Below are 18,612 nucleotides of genomic sequence, written 5' to 3'. Positions count from 1 at the left end.
GTTCATATTGTTCTAGAAAAATCTAATTATTCTAGGAAGATATTACTGTACATTTGAGCTATTGGGTAGATAACATATACAAATGATTTTGATTGATTGCTAGTTCTTTATTGTCATGTTCAATTTCCTCTGTGATTTGTGCTAAAATTATTTACCTCCTTCAATAATGGAACTGAAGTATTGGGTATTATCGTTATTTCATTAATAGAGAGAGATAGATGAGTGCAGTTACTTGCATCTCATGATGATAAATGAGTGAGCTTTTAAAGAAAACTCGAAAGTATATGGAGCTTTCAGGTAGGCCTATTCACAGAATACTCTAATACAGCTCATTTTAGTGCTTTAGGATTAAAGTAAAGAGATTACATTAAAAAAGACCCAGTTTTATAAAAAAAAGCTTTTCACACCTTTTCGAGGAAAAATAATTTTGTAACTGAATAGATAGACACCACACATAATTCAACAATTTATATCGGAATTCATAGTCAAATAATGAATTATGAGTAAAAAATACAAACATCTACTAATCTTTGCAGATTTTCAGAATCAAGTTTGAAAACTCTATCCTTAACTAATTTGATCTTATCTAATAACGACATATAACTTACTGCTTCCAAACAAATCCATCATGTCCCAAGATATCTTCTCCCTTCCCTTCACCATACCTATTTTTTCTATCCAACAACATTTTTCCCCATTTACCGATAATTGCATCTAGTTTTTTCTTCCATTTAGGAGCGGTAAGCGAATTTCCCAGTTGACAGAACACGGGGTTTCCAAACAAGACGTATGAACCAAACAGAAAAGAGAGCCTAGTTTGCTCCGCTGCAGAACTCTGACGAGAGCTGAACTATGGAGAAAGAAAGAGAGAGAGAAAGTGTCAAAGGGGGCTAGAGAGCATCCCCCCGTAGCCCGAGGGGGCAAGCTCCGTCTCCCCAAAATAAGATGAATCGTCCCACTGGGAGACCTATCTAACCTGTAGCCTCGGGGACCCCTCTACCTTCACAGACCCCCCCCCCCCAATCGACACAAAATGATAGAGAGACACCAAAGAAGAATGCAACGAAGAAGAATTGAACGAAAAAACATGACACATTGTATATTCTAGCTTTAGAGTGATGTATGTTCTTTCAGGGAAAAGGAAGTGAGCTAATAAAGTTTACAGTTGGAGCATGGGGAAAAGAGGGAAACTTAGAAAAACAGAGAAAATTGTTTATTTATTTGGTAAAGTAGAAGTCTAGAAGTCTATCACAGTTTGATCTTAAGTTATCAATCACAGACATTCGTGCAATGGAGTGCATACGTGGGTATACGTTGATAAAAATAAAAATTATCAAATACCATTTTATTTTTGAATGATAATTATTATATTTGGATAAAATATAATTATTTTATTTATATAATTAGTATATTCATAATTTAATTTACAAATATATTATTTTTTAAAAATTATGTATTCTAATATTTACTCAATAAATAACTACCCAATATATTTCAGGTATTATTTTTGAACTACTACCTAATAGCACAGAATACAGCAGTTTTCTCTGATGTATTATAGATGTTTTCTCTGCTAATAGTATCAACCCTAAAGTATATAAATACCTATGTATACACGTAGCCAGTTACACACGCATCGATTTTTGGACATATGATTTATTTCCGTCCTTATGATTTCTATCAGATTAAACGGAACTTGACAAACATAATCTGTTTTACATAATCTGTTTAATCATATAGAATTTGAAAGAAAGGCTAAAAATCTGGTGTGGCGCACTCACACAACTTTCCTTGCGCTTTATGAAAATTGATCACCTGACGCTAGTGTTCCCGCGCATCTCAAGTCTACTATTCAAAGATTTGAGCCAGCTGGTGTCAGGACAATAACGCTGGAGACACACATGAGGTCTGCTATCTCTTCATAGTGAATGATTCAATAGAACCAACAATAATTTTCAATTGAATAATCACATTTTCTCGAATTTAAAGCTTATTTTCAATTTTAGGTGAAAATGTTACTGATCATTAATTGTAGAGATTTTCATGCTCAATCTACTCCACTTGATTTTTTTTGTTTATATTGTATCTCAAGCCTGATAATTGGGAATCTAAAATCGAACTTTGCATTGATGGGGCGGAGCTCCTGAAATTTTTACAGATATGGGACTTGTGGCAGTTGATAGAGCTTATCGATGACTATTTTAGGTATGAATTTGATCAAAATCGTTGGAGCCGTTTCCGAGAAAATCACGAAAAACCCTGTTTTTGACAACATTTTCGCCATTTTAGCCGCCATCTTGAATTGCATTTGATCGAAATTGTTCGTGTCGGATCCTTATAGTGAAAGGACCTTAAGTTCCAAATTTCAAGTCATTCCGTTAATTGGGAGATGAGATATCGTGTACACAGACGCACATACACTCATACACACACACACACACACACACACACACAACACACACACACACACACACACACACACACACACACACCAATACCCAAAAACCACTTTTTTGGACTCAGGGGACCTTGAAACGTATAGAAATTTAGGAATAAATTAATTTTTACCTTAATTTTTTTCGGAAAGCAATACTTTCCTTACCTATGGTAATAGGGCAAGGAAAGTAAAAATCGTATGTCCAAAAATCGCTGTGTGTAGCTAGTGTAGGTGAAATTTTTCCTCTCTACACATACCATCACTATTTTGCTCACTTATTTTTCGAGATTATGATTACTCGTTCATAGATACTTGTGTGTCTATTCCTAATCCTGATCTCTTCATTCTACACATAGCACTAATACACTAACTTGATTTTGACGTTCTATTTGACTTGGTCCACTAACTTCCTCCCTAATGGAGCACTCTAATCATCAAGACCCAGTTTCTGTCCCTAATCTTTGTCTCCATCCACAACTTAATCCCTCCGAATAGTCCCTAATTGGTATCAGACCAATTGCCATCATTGGATCCACTTAGAACCATCTTCCACCCATATTGTGACACAAACTCCCATAACATATCTGACCTGATTTCAGTCACAGCCACACACAAAAATCTGAATCAATTGGGTTAGCAATTAGTAGTTTTCGACAATTAAATGGAGGACGTTATCTTAATTGCACAAAAGGCTGGTTTTATTATCTCATAATTTACTATTCCACCAACACTTCTAATGGAACTACTGATAATTATTGTTATAAAAAAATGAATCATGTCTACATTACTGAAATTGCAATCACACAAAAGCTTAGAATCATCACTACGTACTGTGCCGAATCAGAAATGAAATTGATGAACCAATAAATCGTTTAATATATCCATTAAATAAACAACGGTACTTTCCTAATAGTCAAACTCCAATTTATTTATCTAATAACCTCAATCTTGGATATGTTTCTCACAACATAATATTGATAGTTAGATTTGAATTGAAAATTATATCTTGGTTTATGAATTTGAGGTGTAAAAATTAAGATATTTTCATATCTTAGTCTATGAATTGAAAATTATATCTTAGTTCATGAATTTAAGGTGGTGGTTGACCTAAAGGTTAGAGCCACATCTAACTTCCCAGCTGATATTATTATTGAGTGTTCGATTCAATGATAAAAATGAGATTCAGATCCGGCTAACAATTTCATAAAATTTCATAGGCTGATTGTTTATATTGAATAAGCATACTTATGGCTAAGACAGCCAGCCTGTGAATGTAATCTTATGTAAAGTTCATGAGTTCAAGCCTAGATAGAAAGAATCAATTTATTCATGCCAATGCACTCTTTTGGGGTAATCTCCTCATTGAAACTTTGTTGCAGCTCGATGATAAAAAAATGGAAAGTGATAATAATTGAAGTGAATTAATTTTTCAAAGTTATAAAGATAATACTTTGAGTGATGAACTTTCTAAAAAATAGACTTCTAGTTATCAAGCAGTTTTCTGGGAAATTAATTAATGATTATTGTATTAAATTTTTTCTGAAAAATAATCAATGCTTTTTGAACTGATTTGATTTAAAAAATGAGTTTGATTTGATTTCTTCTAGACAATGAATACTATAACTGAAGTTCAACCAAAACTTCCTTAATACCTACTTTTTACGAAAAAAGTGTTCGAGAATTCGTTTTGAGGATCTTTTATTTCATGCATTCAATCATTCATTTATTTCATTGTTATAAATAAATTCACAATAATTGTCTCACTGTCTCTACCAGAGAGATATGTCATAATCAAATATGAGAGTAGCCTATTCAATTTTCACAGAAATATAGAAATACAACAGACAATATGAAAATAATGAATGAAGGAGAAAAGAGTTGCGCTGGGACCAAGCAGAGATCAAAGAACAGTTCGACAAAGATGATGATCAGTGGAAACACTGAGATGAGACGAAATCCAGAGCAGCCGAAAAATAACAGCTACCAATCTGTGAGTAGCCTCAACCCCCCCCCCCTCTACAGCTAGCACAAACATAAAAAGGTAGCCAAGATTGTTTCTTCATTTTTTTCGCACCGCTGAACTTGTGGTCCGTCGACCGTGTGTGTCTTCTATTCACTGTTAGTTGTAAACTGTCAGTATTGGTTGAGTGAGAAGCATTAATGTAATCAGTATAGGAAATGCTGACAGTTTGAAGTGAATTTCGCCGTATCTTTTATAACGGAACGCCGGCTGCCCGCTGAGTGGAAAAATCCATAAAGCGAACCCAACTCAACTCATCAATGTTCCAAAGGCGCGAACTTTCGTTTTTCGCCGCTGCTATGCTATTATTTCATGAATCAACGAGCTCCACTCCAAATATAATTAGAGCATTCAAGAATGCTGTTCTCAGGTGTTACAGTATTGTTTGTGTTTGGAGCATGACACTTATTCAGACTAACGAAAGCAATAACGTTGTAATTTATCGAATTTCGGGAGGGATATAGTTTTGGGCTGAACCTGTTGCTTCCACAGAGGATAGAGTTTGAGGAAGAGTATCCTGAGGAAGATTTTCTATAGGAAGAGTATCCTGAGGAAGGGTATCATGAGGAAGATTATCCTGACGAAGATTATCCTGAGGAATAGTATCCTCTTCCACAGAGGATATTTCTATCATAGAGAACAGAAAGATAACATTAAAGTCATAGCTATATTCGCCCTATCGTTCTATTTTCTGTGGTTGCTCTAGCAACTCTTATGTGTCTCTACCAATATTGTCATTTTTCAAGATATGTGAATTATCACACTATAGAACCAATGAGAGTCCAAAAGAAGAAAATTTGATGAAACGACGTTATTAAACTCAACCAAACGTTTATTGAGAAATTTGAAAGACTAGTGACAATAATTGTTTCACAAAATCATTATGATTTGATATGAGACGTCATGTTTTTAATAATTATTGTTCAACGACTAAAACTAATTTCTCCAATTGAATAAGAATTCTTGAAATCTTTATTATGGAAACCATCATGATAAAACTAAATAGTAGAAGGAAATTTAATTCGTCACAAGCTAATTAACAGGAGAGTAGATATTTGGTATAGTTGAGACTTGAGAGTTCAGCCAATAAAAGTTCAAAGACCAAGTATTAAACCTATCACAAGGTACCCGGTTATTGAGGGAGTAGATATTTTGTAGTTTGGATTTCAGCCAATAGAATCAAAGCCTTTTTTCAGATCATAATTTGGAAATTCCATTTATTTCATTATATGAAACCCAATATATGAACTATTCAATTTTTCTATGATTATACTTATTTGTTCTAATCTATCATTAACAGCCAATTAGAGAATTGAAATCTTAATTTGAATTTACTGGGATATGTAATAGATGATTATCCTCAATATCAAAATCGCTGCTCTTTCATTTGAGAGTAGGCCCACCTAGGTGATTCTCTCTCACAAACTTTATCAATCCTAGACACCTCCATGAATATTTCTTTCTATAACTTTTCGACTCTACAACAGAGATTACGATAACAATGGTGGGCCTATTGTAAAACGTGTGTAAAACAAACATTCGCTGTTATACGTTTTATGGGAGTTATAATTTTACCTCAGCGAGCAAATATTTATGGACTAAACGTGACCCACAAAAGATAACTCCACAAGCCGGCTACCTTCAGACCTTCACTCGGTCAACATAGCAGCAGCAAGATTAAAAATTCACGAGAATCACCTCTTGAAAGGGAAATTTTCATTAATTTTTAATAGATTCGACACAATTTTACGGTCTGACATGCAAGCAACCAGATCAATAGCTAATTTTCTCATTATTGAATAAACGGCACACTGATGGTTGTGTTTGTATGAGACCATTTATAGATGCAGGGTAGATTATCATCATTGGACAAACAATAAATATAATTTGAGGCGCTCTTATAATAAGCCATATAAATATTGTTAGTGTTTCACAGATGATCAAATCATGTCATCATTTATGTTAAAACACATAAAACTGTTTATAATATTGAGTTGTAAGTACTCAATATACGACAAAAGTTTATTGATGATTTTTCAATAATATGTCGTTGTTTCAGTGAATTATTTTACTAATGCAGAATTAGATAGCGATCGTATCTCATTTATCAATTGGCAATCAGATAAATATTATTATTATTAAACTTTGTCACAGCTTTCAATTTCACAGGTGACAGTGACCACTTGTTGATAGACTTAGACACCACCACGTAGTAAAGAAACACAATGTTGTTTCTTTTTCTGTGATACCACTAACTTACTTCAATGCTTGAATCTTGAAACACTACATGGTAATCCAGAACCCACATGAAAGCATATTTTTGGATCTTTGGTCTGCATTGATCTTTGGCGTCATACTCCGAAATCATACAAGAAAAGCATGTTTTATTTTTTTAGATTGGTTGTCATTGAGGTGCAGCAATTTAACATTGAAGTGATATCAGATTAGATGTTGCACGTCTGTTATCAAATAGCGATTTTCCTACACTATAATTCTTTCTCAACCAATCTGCTCAGATTCTGAAAATCGAATGGAAACACTGAAACACAAAACACTCAAAAGATTTATAATGAAAAATTTCTAAATGTTCAAACTTCAGGGATTAGCAAAAGCTTGATTCAAAGTGGAAGTTGTACATCATATAAGTATTGTTCTTCACATTTTGAGTCCTTATCCTAAACATGATGAATAACACCCATAAGTTACACTACAGTAACTATATTACCCTGGGTAATATGGTTACTGTACAATACATCAACTTAAACCTGTATAAGATTGATTCTGAGTTCAAAATCCAGCAATAGTGAATAATAGTCAATAAAGTAGTCATGAAATAAAGATAAACTACAACTGATAAGAAAACAATCCAGTAAAAACAGTACTGGAGAAAATATTGTCCTTCCTGATAAGCCTAATTGTAACTTATGGTACTGTATATGATTTTTTGTAAATGTGTGCCTGTTTTAGTAAATAATTAAGTCACAATTGAATAAATGTAAGAAAGTTTTAGGGAAAACTTACTTGCAATAATAGAGCCTGTTGTCATTTGTCATGTGAATGGTCCATCCTGGTTTAACGTGGTCCTGGCTCTGGTCCAGGCAGGGGGATGAAGACTCTTGATCTGAGGATTGTACAGAACCATTCCAGGCTGCTTGGAGCAACATGGACTCCCATTTACAAATTGATAACAAATCAGATTAAAACAGTCCAGCCATTAATCTGACTGGAGCACGAGCAATTTGGATGATACGGGGATAGATTCCCCGTTGTCACTAGTACACAGGTGTAACACTGAACGGTTGACAAATATTTTGAATTTGAATAAATAATATTTAAGCACAATAATTTTTGTCACCTATTCCTGAAGGTAACCAATAAACCACGTCTGTTCACACTCTTTGACAAAAGCGATCACAACCGTAATAAAACCCGGATTAATTACTTGTATCAAATGATTACGACATAAATGATTAAACCTTTTCAATCACACTTTCACTGACAAAACAAACGTAAAGTTGTTACAAGATATAGAGCCAGAATCGAGAACGGCCACGAGATTCTAACCACGGATCGGAACACACGAGTTCTTGTTCAGTCTTGTCCGAGTCCAATGTTGAAATGCCAGAATGCAGGTCTGCCACTCCACCGCCCTGATCATATGGTAGATTTCCCTCCGCGAGATTAAAATTTCCCTGCGCCTTCAATTCCATGCATGCGTATTGCACGCGGCTTTATTTTTATACGCTTCTCAATAATGTTCTTCCTACGGAACTACGGAAGTGTTTATTTACTTTCCGCAGCTATAATAAACACTTGTGGCTGGGCGGAAAGTTATCTTTGATCCAAAAAGCGAGGGGTTTCGACTTTCTCGAGACAAATCTTGACAGCTTTGTTAGAAAAAATCATCTGAATAAATACAATTTTCTACTTCCAAAGTTTTAGCAAAGACAATAAAAATAAGCTTCAAGTATTATTGATTTGTTTTCTTTGGTTCTACATAAACCTTTAGTTGTAGTCTAGACTCTAGAGGTTGAAGTCCTACACATTCCAATGCAACAACTTTAATCCATGAAGATAAACCGTGCTTGTAGCAGCATAGAGAAACAAAAACTAGACTTTTGGTAGCAGTCTACAAAGTTAAATCTCCGAAGTTTTTTGTAGGCCTAGATAACTATTGACGTTTGTATAATATATTCTATATTGTAGGCACGTAGGCAGCCTAATACATACTTCAATTTCAACTCCAATAGCAGTGGAAGAGAGTACTAAGATAATTTTTAAAATGTAGCAGTTCTTATCCACCTATTATTGTTCTAGAATAGTTTCTATATAGACAACGGTTCATTATTGAAATATGAAGACGTGATTTGTGATGAAATGCAACCTTCCATCCCCCCCCCCACATTCTTGAAAAAGGAAAACAATAAGTTGGCAGTAGTCATCCTGAACATTCCTGTTCCTGATCTATTTATCTTGAGCCCCCCCCCCCCCCCCCCAAGAATTAGAGCCACCGGCCAAGTACCCCCTGTGGGCACCCCTGGATTATAGAACAATAGTCCAATTAGAAATTGAAATTTACCATAGAAACCTCAAAAACATAACTCCATGGTCAAATTAAGAAAGGGTGAATTTTAAAAAATTTCAAGCGTTTCATATAAATAAAAAATCCGAATAATTCAGTCCAGTCTTAATAGAATAAAAAGAAAGATTATTCCTGCGGGAATAATTATTCCTGCATAAGAACATGATCCTGCTATTATAACTTGTAATACAATCATCTCTTGAATTGGCAACAATGACAACTTAATACAGAACAAGAACTGAATCTGGCTAGAGGCAAGTTATTTTTGAAGATATTAAGACAGAATTCTAGTGGTTTACATATTTTTTATGAAAGATACTAAAAACTAAATAAAGTGCACGCGAAAATAGCCGAATCTGACGGTATGCATGTTTTTCATGGAAGATAGGTACGGTACTAAAAGAAAAGAACGCGGGGAGCTAAGTGAGACCCAAATGTGATGTTATTCACGGGTTTCTTATGAAAGATTGTAAAAACAAGTCATGAAAATGAAAACGTTGCAACACATCTCACTCATCTCCCGGGATAAATTCACCCCAATCTTCAGACTCAGTCCTTGTGTGAATACAGTACTCATTGCTCAGAGATCCTCCCCAAGCTCCCATTCTTTACTCACGGCCCCACTTTAATTCCCCCTTCAGTCCTCACTAATCCCCGAGTACACTCCTCAGCTTATCCCCACATCCCCACATCTCACAGCCCCATTTAATCAAGGCAAGATTTTGAACCCTATTTCGGTACACGGCAAGATTATGAACTGTATGGGTTGCTGACTTTGATCTACCATCATGGATAGCTAGAAACATTTTTGAAAAATTTTTGTAATGCTGAATGATTGAAATGAACAGAATACAGTATGCTATAGTGTTATGACTTTGAGTGTATAGGTGATAAAGTATTCAAATATTGAGGAAGATTAAGCAATAATAAAAATATAACAAATAAAAATTTAGTATAATTATTATTTAACGAAAATCCTAAATAAATGCTGCAAATCACCCCGAAGACCTCTGCTACTGCAGACATTGACAATAGGGTTAACAGCTAGATGGAAATTCGATGAGAACTACTATCCAAAAATTAGTCGAAACCCGGTACCTCCCAATTGCTAGTCACTAGAAAATGACTAGCAATTGGGAGGTACCGGGTTCGACTAATTTTTGGATAGTAGTTCTCATCGAATTTCCAATTTCCATCTAGCTGTTAACCCTGTTGTCAATGTCTGCAGTAGCAGAGGTCTTCGGGGTGATCTGCAGCATTTATTTCGGATTTTCGTTAAATAATAATTATATATTAATTTATTAGCATTTGAATAAATGCATTCTCTATTTAATTCCATCTGTAAAAATTTAGTACCTATAATAAATTTATTTATTACTATTTTAGTAATAAAATGCGAGCCATAAAATTCAAATTCAAAATTCCACTACAATCGCAAATCTATTCTATTTGTCACAGTAGACCACTCAACTTTTAGAAAAATGAAAGAAACAAGGGATCTTAAACCAATAAAATGCTAGTAATTTGGATTATGGTTTTAATAATATTAATATCGACATTCCTCTTTTGATATAATAATTATTTTCAATTGAACCAAAAAATATTTTTGAAAATACAATTGTTTATGTAAAACTCTTGTGTAAAACTATGAGTATCAACATTTATAAAATCTGGAAACAAATGTCTTTAGTGAGAATAAGTGAAGACCAAATCCTATTTTGGACTGTCATCTAACCAAATCCAGGAGAGGAATAGGCTTCCAAGGCTCTCCCAAACACATGTGCATGATCATGTTCTAATGAATGATTTACTGGGAGAATAAAAGTTTGATAGATATAAAATGACATAAAATAAAGGTGAATTTCCAAAATGTTGGTTGTTTATTTTGTTCTGTACACGTTAGATCATGGTTTATAACAAAGCACAATGATTGAGGATTTTAAAAATCGTCTCAGACAGTATATTTCACTTATTTAGAACTAATTACACATTTCAATTCTTTTGAGATGCTTGCTTGCACAAAAACTCCACTAGAGTTCGCACAGGTCGACCGGTCATCAGGTTATTTCTGAGATAAGGATAGCCGACACCTGATCCCAATCTACCTGTTCCAGTTATATCAAGGTGGACAAATTCACAGGGTGGTGCAAAAGTCTGAAAAACAAAAGACAATCATTTTTAGTATTCATGAGCATTCAGAATGTATGATATTTGGCTTTGAACTAGGCGAATGTACTTTTTTCAACTTTGAGCGCTCATAAATAGTTCAAAAAGTCAACAGGAACAAATTAAATTAATCTTATAGGAAATTTCTTCCTTTTCCCAAACATATCCTTAGAATTAGATTTTGACTGATAATTTTCTAGTTGCCGACGCGACATTCCAAGTATGATAAGTAGGCCCATTTAAAAAAAAGAGAAATCAATAGATCTCAAAAACTAAGTTCGATATACGAAAATTTTACTGAACATTTTTTGTTGCAAATTCATGTAGATTCTATGGTCTTCGGCTGTCACACCTTTTGGGGAACACTCTGTATAGTAGTATTATATTATATTATGATTTGTGGCTCTATTGATGAATAAATGAATAAAATTAATTTTTTGTTGAATGAATTAATTCAGTGCTATTTTCTTGTATTTATAAAATAAATTTATAAATAAATACAAATACAATTTGTATTCTTGTTTTATTAATTTTAAAGGGTACTATAATTTTATTTCATGAATACTTTTTTGTTATTAAAAAGGATGACTAAATAGCTGTCAATTTTTTTCAATAAATGAATTCATTCATTTACTGTGACTACGAGATCTTTCGGCACGTCTTCCTTTTTGACAAATATAAGGATTGGATTGCAATTTTTAGTGTGCGCTGTTATTGGTGTATATTCGGTTTGTTATGGCTGAGAAGTTAATCAAAGAGGATGTGGGATTTGAAGTTGATTTGTTCATTTAATAAGCATAGTCTATTACTTTTAAATTAGAAAAACCTATTACAATTATTATAAAAGTAGCGGGAGAAAGAATGGTGACAAGGAGAGAAAAAAAGGAGTGGGGGAAAAAGGATGAGTGGGAGAAGGGGAAAGCAGGAGGAGATCAAATAGAAAGAGAAGATGAAGAGAAAATAGGATCAGGAAAGAAGAGGATCAGAAGGAGAAGGTGTCATGGAGAGAAAGAAGGAGGAGGATGAGAAGGTGAAGAATGAGGTAAAGAATGAAAGGAAAGAAAAGTGGAGCAGGACAAGAACGATGAGAAGAATGAGGAGAAGGAAGAAGGATGAGAAGAAGGAGAAGGAGGAGAAGGAGGAAAAGTAGGTGACGGAGGAGAAGAAAGAGAAGAAGGAGAAGAAGGAGTAGGAGGAAATGGTGAAACGAGTATATATAATTAATTGGGTGAATAAAATTATACTTATTTCTTAGCACTACATCCCAATATGAGCTTTGGCCGCCTCCACTACAGCTCTCCATGTAGCCCCTCTCAAAGAGATTCTCGGCCCTCTTTTAATTGTCTCCATCCTCTATATCCCATTTTTTGGAGATCGTCTCTCACTTCATCTTCCCACCTTATTCTCGGCCTTCCTCTCTTTCTTCTTGAATGTAGCCCCTCCTCGAATAATAAAATAATAAAATTACACCATCAGAGCTGAAACACGTTTGTGTATTATGAATTATTACGAGACTCTACATGTCACCAAACACTGTGTCACGGAATAAGGAAACCAAGTGTTCTTTACTCCGTGACTGTAGTGTTGACATAACCTTGAATCTATGTTGAGCTGACCTTGAGAAAAGCGGCGGCTGTGCAAGGATCGCCACCTCGGCCCAACCCCTTGCCGACTGTGGTCAAGTCCGCACCCCTGTCCGACTCAATGGCCAGCCGGTAGTGGTTCCACAGGGGCAGTCTCCACAGCCTATCACCAGTCAGCGCTCCCGCGTCGTGCAGGTTCTTCCAGATGCTGTCAGACATCGTGTAGGTGGCCGTCGCTCCGTCTCCCAGCGCTAGGCGCATCACCTCTGCAACAAACAGAAACATTTATTTATTCATTCAATCTATGATACAATAAAGGAAAGCGCTGGCTTATACACCTACGGGATAGGAAAATTATGTTGAACGCATCATCTCGTCTGAGCTACTCAACTGATTAACTTGAAATATTCCATCTAGGTTCTTTATTCACCAAGAATGGTTGAAGGCCTTTATTCAATTCTTCAAGATCTCAGTAGGTCCAGTTTGTCAAGTTTTTAATTACATCCTTAATGTGCACGGGTTACTTGCTAACTATTTATTTGTGGATACAATTATTACAAATTATACAATTATTTGTGATCGGGAACAAACAACAGGCTTGGCCCAAAACTATTCTAATCCCAAATTTTGATAATGAATAACATGTCCAAAATATAGATTATGTTTATATTATATAATAAAGGAGAGATTGGCTTATACACACACGTACGGGATAGGAAATTCACGAATGACGCATCATCACCACTGAACTACTGAACTGATCAACTTAAAATTTTGCATATAGATTCTTAATTTACCGAGGATGGTTATAGTCTTATTATAAATTCTCCAAGATTTCAGTAGGTCAAGTTTTCAGTTCGTCAAGTTTCTGATTGACGATCTTGCAGAGTACGGGTTCAATTTTATTTGTCATCAATTCATTTACAAATCATAATATAGATATTGTCAAACTTAGACTAGACACAGACATTTTGTGGAATTTCTCCATATATATTAAGGTCAATGGTCTGCACAGTAAGGTGAATGAGAGGTCTGCACAGCATTGGAATGTCCCCTAAGTTGATTAACCTTTTGGTGGGATACCAGAGCATGATTGAAAATTGTTAGTAGAGTGAATGAGCCATTCTCATTGTATCAGGAGTGAATCAGAGTCCACTGTTCTTTTCAATTTGGCCCTCCACAATTCTGTCAAGGAAATTAACCAGAAAGGCACAATATTTTGAAAATCAAGTCGAATATGTGCATTTGCAAATGACATTGTTATCATAATTTGGATACATTGAAAACCAAGGTAAATGTAGAAAAAACAAAATACTTGATGATGTCCCCAGATGTCAGTTCCACTCAGTTTGTCTCCATTGTCAGTTCCACAAATGTAATCTATTAAGACCAAACTGGTTTCAATTTAGAGAAGATTTAGAACTAGTTTTGATTTACCTACTTCAGATATTTGAACCAAACTAATTCTAATGCTAAGGGCGCATTATACTGAATGGTCGAATCGAACTCAACTATCAGTTACGAATGATAATTAGTTTTTGAACTAACATTAGTTTTTCGAACAAACTCAAAAATACTACTGAAGATGATGCCCTGAGCATTGAAACTAGTTTCGTTGGAATAAATTACATGTCGAACTGACAACAAATTTTCAATTCACTTAAATATTGATATTTTCATAGGCTGTGATAAATAACATATAATGACTACAATTCATTTGGCTGAAGTATTCTATGCGATCTATAAGATTTATAGGATCAATGCAAAGTATATAAAGAATGTATAATGATTTCCTAAATTTGATTAGTTATTTCATAGCATCTATAGAATTTATTAAATAAATGTAGTAGAGGGAGACTTTATTTTCCTGACTTGGCTAAACTATCTTATATTATCTAGAGTTTATAGGATCAAATGAGTATAGTAAGGTACCGGTAGTATAGGAGTACAATAATTAATTATTCCCTAACTGGGTGAACTTTTTTATTGGGTCAATTTATAGGATTTATAAAATAAGTGGTATTTAAGAAGACTAACAAAAATATTATTCCTTGACTTGGCTAACTATTTATTGACCGAACGTAGTGAGTTCTATGTTTTAACTCGGATTTTATTTTGTCTGTCTGTAACGCGATTACGACCAAACGCGTTGATAGAATTCGATGAGATTTGGCAGGAATATTCCTTTTTCAACTGCGCGTCGATGTATACACAAGGTTTTTTTTGAATTTTTGCATTTCAAGGATAATATGAAAAGAAAAGGAATTCCTCCATACTCTGATATATCACTATATATATCATCTACTCTGAAGATAGGATTAACCAGACTATAGAATTATTCATAATCAATCAGCTGACAAGTGGATTACACAGATGTTCTGGAGAAGCCGTGTCTATTTCTACAAGGTCTATAGTTTCAATCAAAGACCTTGAAGAGTTATGCATCTCTAAGGTCTTTGGTTTCAATTTATTTTGTTTTGCAGTCATGGTATTATTATGCGTGCCCATCAGTATCAATATCCTCACATTTGAAAAAACTAATTTGATAGGTGAATGAAAATAATCAAATGAACTAAAAATAATGCTTAAGAAATTATAATATTTTTTATTGTAAAAAATTAATTTTCATCAGATGGAAAGATTATCACAGAACTGGATGAATTATATATATCATGGAATACAAATTCAAACGTGAACTGAGTTTTTTAACAGGTGACATCAGATACTTGTGGATGAGAAAACTGCGTGAGGTCTACTGATCACAGAACTAGTTATCATAGGTATGCAGTAGAATAGTGTTTCAATTATGATCTACCCTTATTATTCTAAAGGCTGGAACGAAGAAAATATTGTCCTTGAATACATAAATCGCTTTGGCCCAGTCATATCTATAATGGTTTGTGAGTGTATTGGTGAATAAATGATCAAAAAATGATTGAGAATATAATGGAGACAGGCTTGGCCCTTAGTATAATCATTTCCATGTTTTAATACTATTGTGATAATTATTTCCAAGTTGAAACTATAGTTAATCAAATCTCATTTACAAGGTAATTTATTTCTGGTCACTCACCATCCAAGGTAGCGACATTCATGACGAGACAGGGTTTGTACTTCTCGGCGTAGCAGAGTGCGTCCACCATGAATATGCGGCCATCATGCGCCGTGTCGTCCATTCGGATGGTGCGTCCATTGAGGGCCGTGAACACGGCGCCGGGCGCCGCGGCGTTGCCACCAGGCATGTTCTCGCACAGGGGGATGATCGCTGCGACAAATGCAAGCCAATATTAGTACTATAGTGAGGTCCACGTTATAATGGCAGTGTTTGATTAGCAATGGTGCTGCTATCCTTGTCTATCATTCAACAAAGCTGATAGCGCTATCTCTTTCTCGCTTTGCTCTGTTGTCAAATCGTCTTTAAACAATATAGAATTAATAATTAATTAACTAAATATTTCATCTTATATTATGAAAATTCATTATGAAATTATTGGAAAATATAATTTCTTGCTTAATAAAATATAATTGATTATTTTAAACGAGAATGAACCGTCAATATGTATCTGTTGTTGTATATCTGTATTATTTTTTTACATAAGTATTATATCTTTCATTTGTATTATTTTTTCCATTTGAATTTGTAAGATTTTTATTGTAAAGGAGACATATTTGGGGAAACCCGTTGTCTCCATTGTGAATAAATAAATAAATAAATAAATAAATACAGTAAATAAATAAATAAAAAATAAATAAATAATACAGTAAATAAATAAATAATAAATAAATAAATAAATAATAAATAATAAATAAATAAATAAATAATAAATAAATAAATAAATAAATAAATAAATAAATAAATAAATAAATAAATAAATGAATAAATAAATAAATATTACATCAATAAACCTGTATCAGCTACCATCTACAGAAGGCATTTACAAGACAGAGGATCGACAACGTTTTTTCCTATCTTTCTCCACTGCCATTATAATGTGGACCTCACTATAGAAACATATCAGAATTTGAAAAAAAAAACAAACTTGAGAAATAGTTCCTTCTTTATAGCGTTATATTATGCCTCAAAACTATTCCAAATGAGTTTGCATGAGACCAAACTTCTTTCGTGTCCAATTCAATTTAATTCACTTCTATTTTCAAAAAATAGAGTATCTTCTAATCAGTATAGGTCACAGTATTGCTTTTATTATTGCTTAATTATTGTGATTTATTGCTTATATAGTGTGAACATATTCGATATATAGGCTAATCAGAATAACGACCAGACAATATTTTTAATATTAGACCATTTTTTTAATATACAACCAGACAATATTTTTAATCTTAATAAATTTGGGAAATACCGGTACCGTACCAAGGAAGAAGAAAGAATTGAATAGTAACACAATAGTAACTGAAAAAAAAACATGAACAATCTGTGAAGGAGGATAAGAAATACAGAAAAATAGCAATGAAGATTATTTGTGAAGTGGTAAAATGTTTCTTCAAATGCCTAGAAGACTACTGTAGCCCAGTTCCTAGGTAGGACACTTCATTTGTTCCTCACTTCTTTGGTTCCTAGGACACTTCCATGGTTCCTAGGACACTTCCTTGGTTTCAATGACACTTTCATGGTTCCTATGACACTTCCTTGGTTTTAAGGACACTTCCTTGGTTTTAAGGACACTTTCTTGGTTTCCAGGACACTTCCTTGGTTCCTAGGACAATTCCTTGGTTTCAAGGACACTTCCATGGTTCCTTGGACACTACCTTGGTTCCTAGGTCACTTGCAAAATCTCATGGACCATGAAACAACCGATCTAACAGATGAATGTTTACTTAGTCTATGATGAAACCTATCGATTTAATAAGTGTCCTAGAAACCAGACCTGCAATTAGAGAAAAATTAAAAGGTGGCAATAAATGAGTGGCACTGAAAAAAGTGGCACTAAAAATATTTTTCAAGTGAGAATTAAGAATGTATGAATATCAATGAATGTTAAAGTTTACCGTTGACATTAATTGGAACTTTGAGTTCGCAGAGTGCTTTTATGGTTCCGACCACAACGGCTGCACCAGCCACATCAGCGCTGAACTCTGCGTTGCACTTCCTATCCAGGCAGACACCTTGTCCGTCAAACGTCACTCCTTTACCTGAAACAAACACCATTTCGCAAAAATAATAAAGGGTTTCTAATTTCATTGAGCCAGAAAAATACTAGAAAAATGTGAACAAACTAGAAGAGAGGTTTACCATTATTCATATAATCCATAACAGAGTTTTCTCAAAGAATCTACAGTAGATTTTTATTCAACAGGAACTTTCAAACAGAGCATTTTGGAAATAAGAACAAGCATTACACCCACAAAATTGTTTGTTCCTTGTTTGCTACAATGTCTAGTTTGAATAAAATATTGATTTATGACTTATAACAAAACATATTGAGTGGATAATTTTGAAAAAAAAATGTTTAAAAACTTTCTGAGTACCGTAGCTGTGAAGGTAATATTGTAGTATAGTTAGTTATCCACACTGAATAAAAAGACTGGATTTTGTCCAACCACAAATCTTTGTATCCAGTTGCTCAAATACAATTTATTCACAGCCATCAATACAAATTGTAAAACAAGGCGGAGTCAGAAAATTGTATAGTCATACAAATTGTTGTACGATGAGTCATGAGTATTCTTATACAACTACTAACAAACTATAGTGAGGCCCACGTTATAATATTATATATACGTATTGTATTTTCAAATTGTATGCTCAATGTGTGTTATGAGGGCAATAATGGGATTCAGTTCCTGGTGCCCTCAAATATGTAAA

The 18,612-nt window shown here is 34.1% G+C and overlaps 2 protein-coding genes across 2 annotated transcripts in view; both read right to left on the bottom strand.

The window, feature by feature from the left end:
* Positions 1 to 8,062, bottom strand: part of LOC111046332 — a 356,638-nt gene extending 348,576 nt beyond the window's left edge. The window contains exon 1 of the mRNA XM_039432065.1: positions 7,479 to 8,062. Within this exon, the coding sequence (XP_039287999.1) occupies positions 7,479 to 7,621 (143 nt within the window). The 5' untranslated portion in view covers positions 7,622 to 8,062. The remainder of the gene's footprint in view (positions 1 to 7,478) is intronic.
* Positions 8,063 to 10,890: 2,828 nt separating this feature from the next.
* The window catches only part of LOC111059263 (cytosol aminopeptidase), a 29,932-nt gene continuing 22,210 nt past the window's right edge, over positions 10,891 to 18,612 (bottom strand). The window contains exons 6-9 of the mRNA XM_022346890.2: positions 17,796 to 17,939; positions 15,862 to 16,053; positions 12,822 to 13,054; positions 10,891 to 11,193 (exon numbers count right to left, since the gene is read on the bottom strand). Coding sequence (XP_022202582.2) covers positions 11,032 to 11,193; positions 12,822 to 13,054; positions 15,862 to 16,053; positions 17,796 to 17,939 — 731 coding nt within the window. The 3' untranslated portion in view covers positions 10,891 to 11,031. The remainder of the gene's footprint in view (positions 11,194 to 12,821; positions 13,055 to 15,861; positions 16,054 to 17,795; positions 17,940 to 18,612) is intronic.

This window comes from Nilaparvata lugens, chromosome 7 (assembly GCF_014356525.2).
Source record: "Nilaparvata lugens isolate BPH chromosome 7, ASM1435652v1, whole genome shotgun sequence".
NCBI lineage: Eukaryota > Metazoa > Arthropoda > Insecta > Hemiptera > Delphacidae > Nilaparvata > Nilaparvata lugens.
The sequence above is the reverse complement of the archived record's forward strand: the minus strand, read 5'-3'. Positions and strand labels throughout refer to the sequence as shown.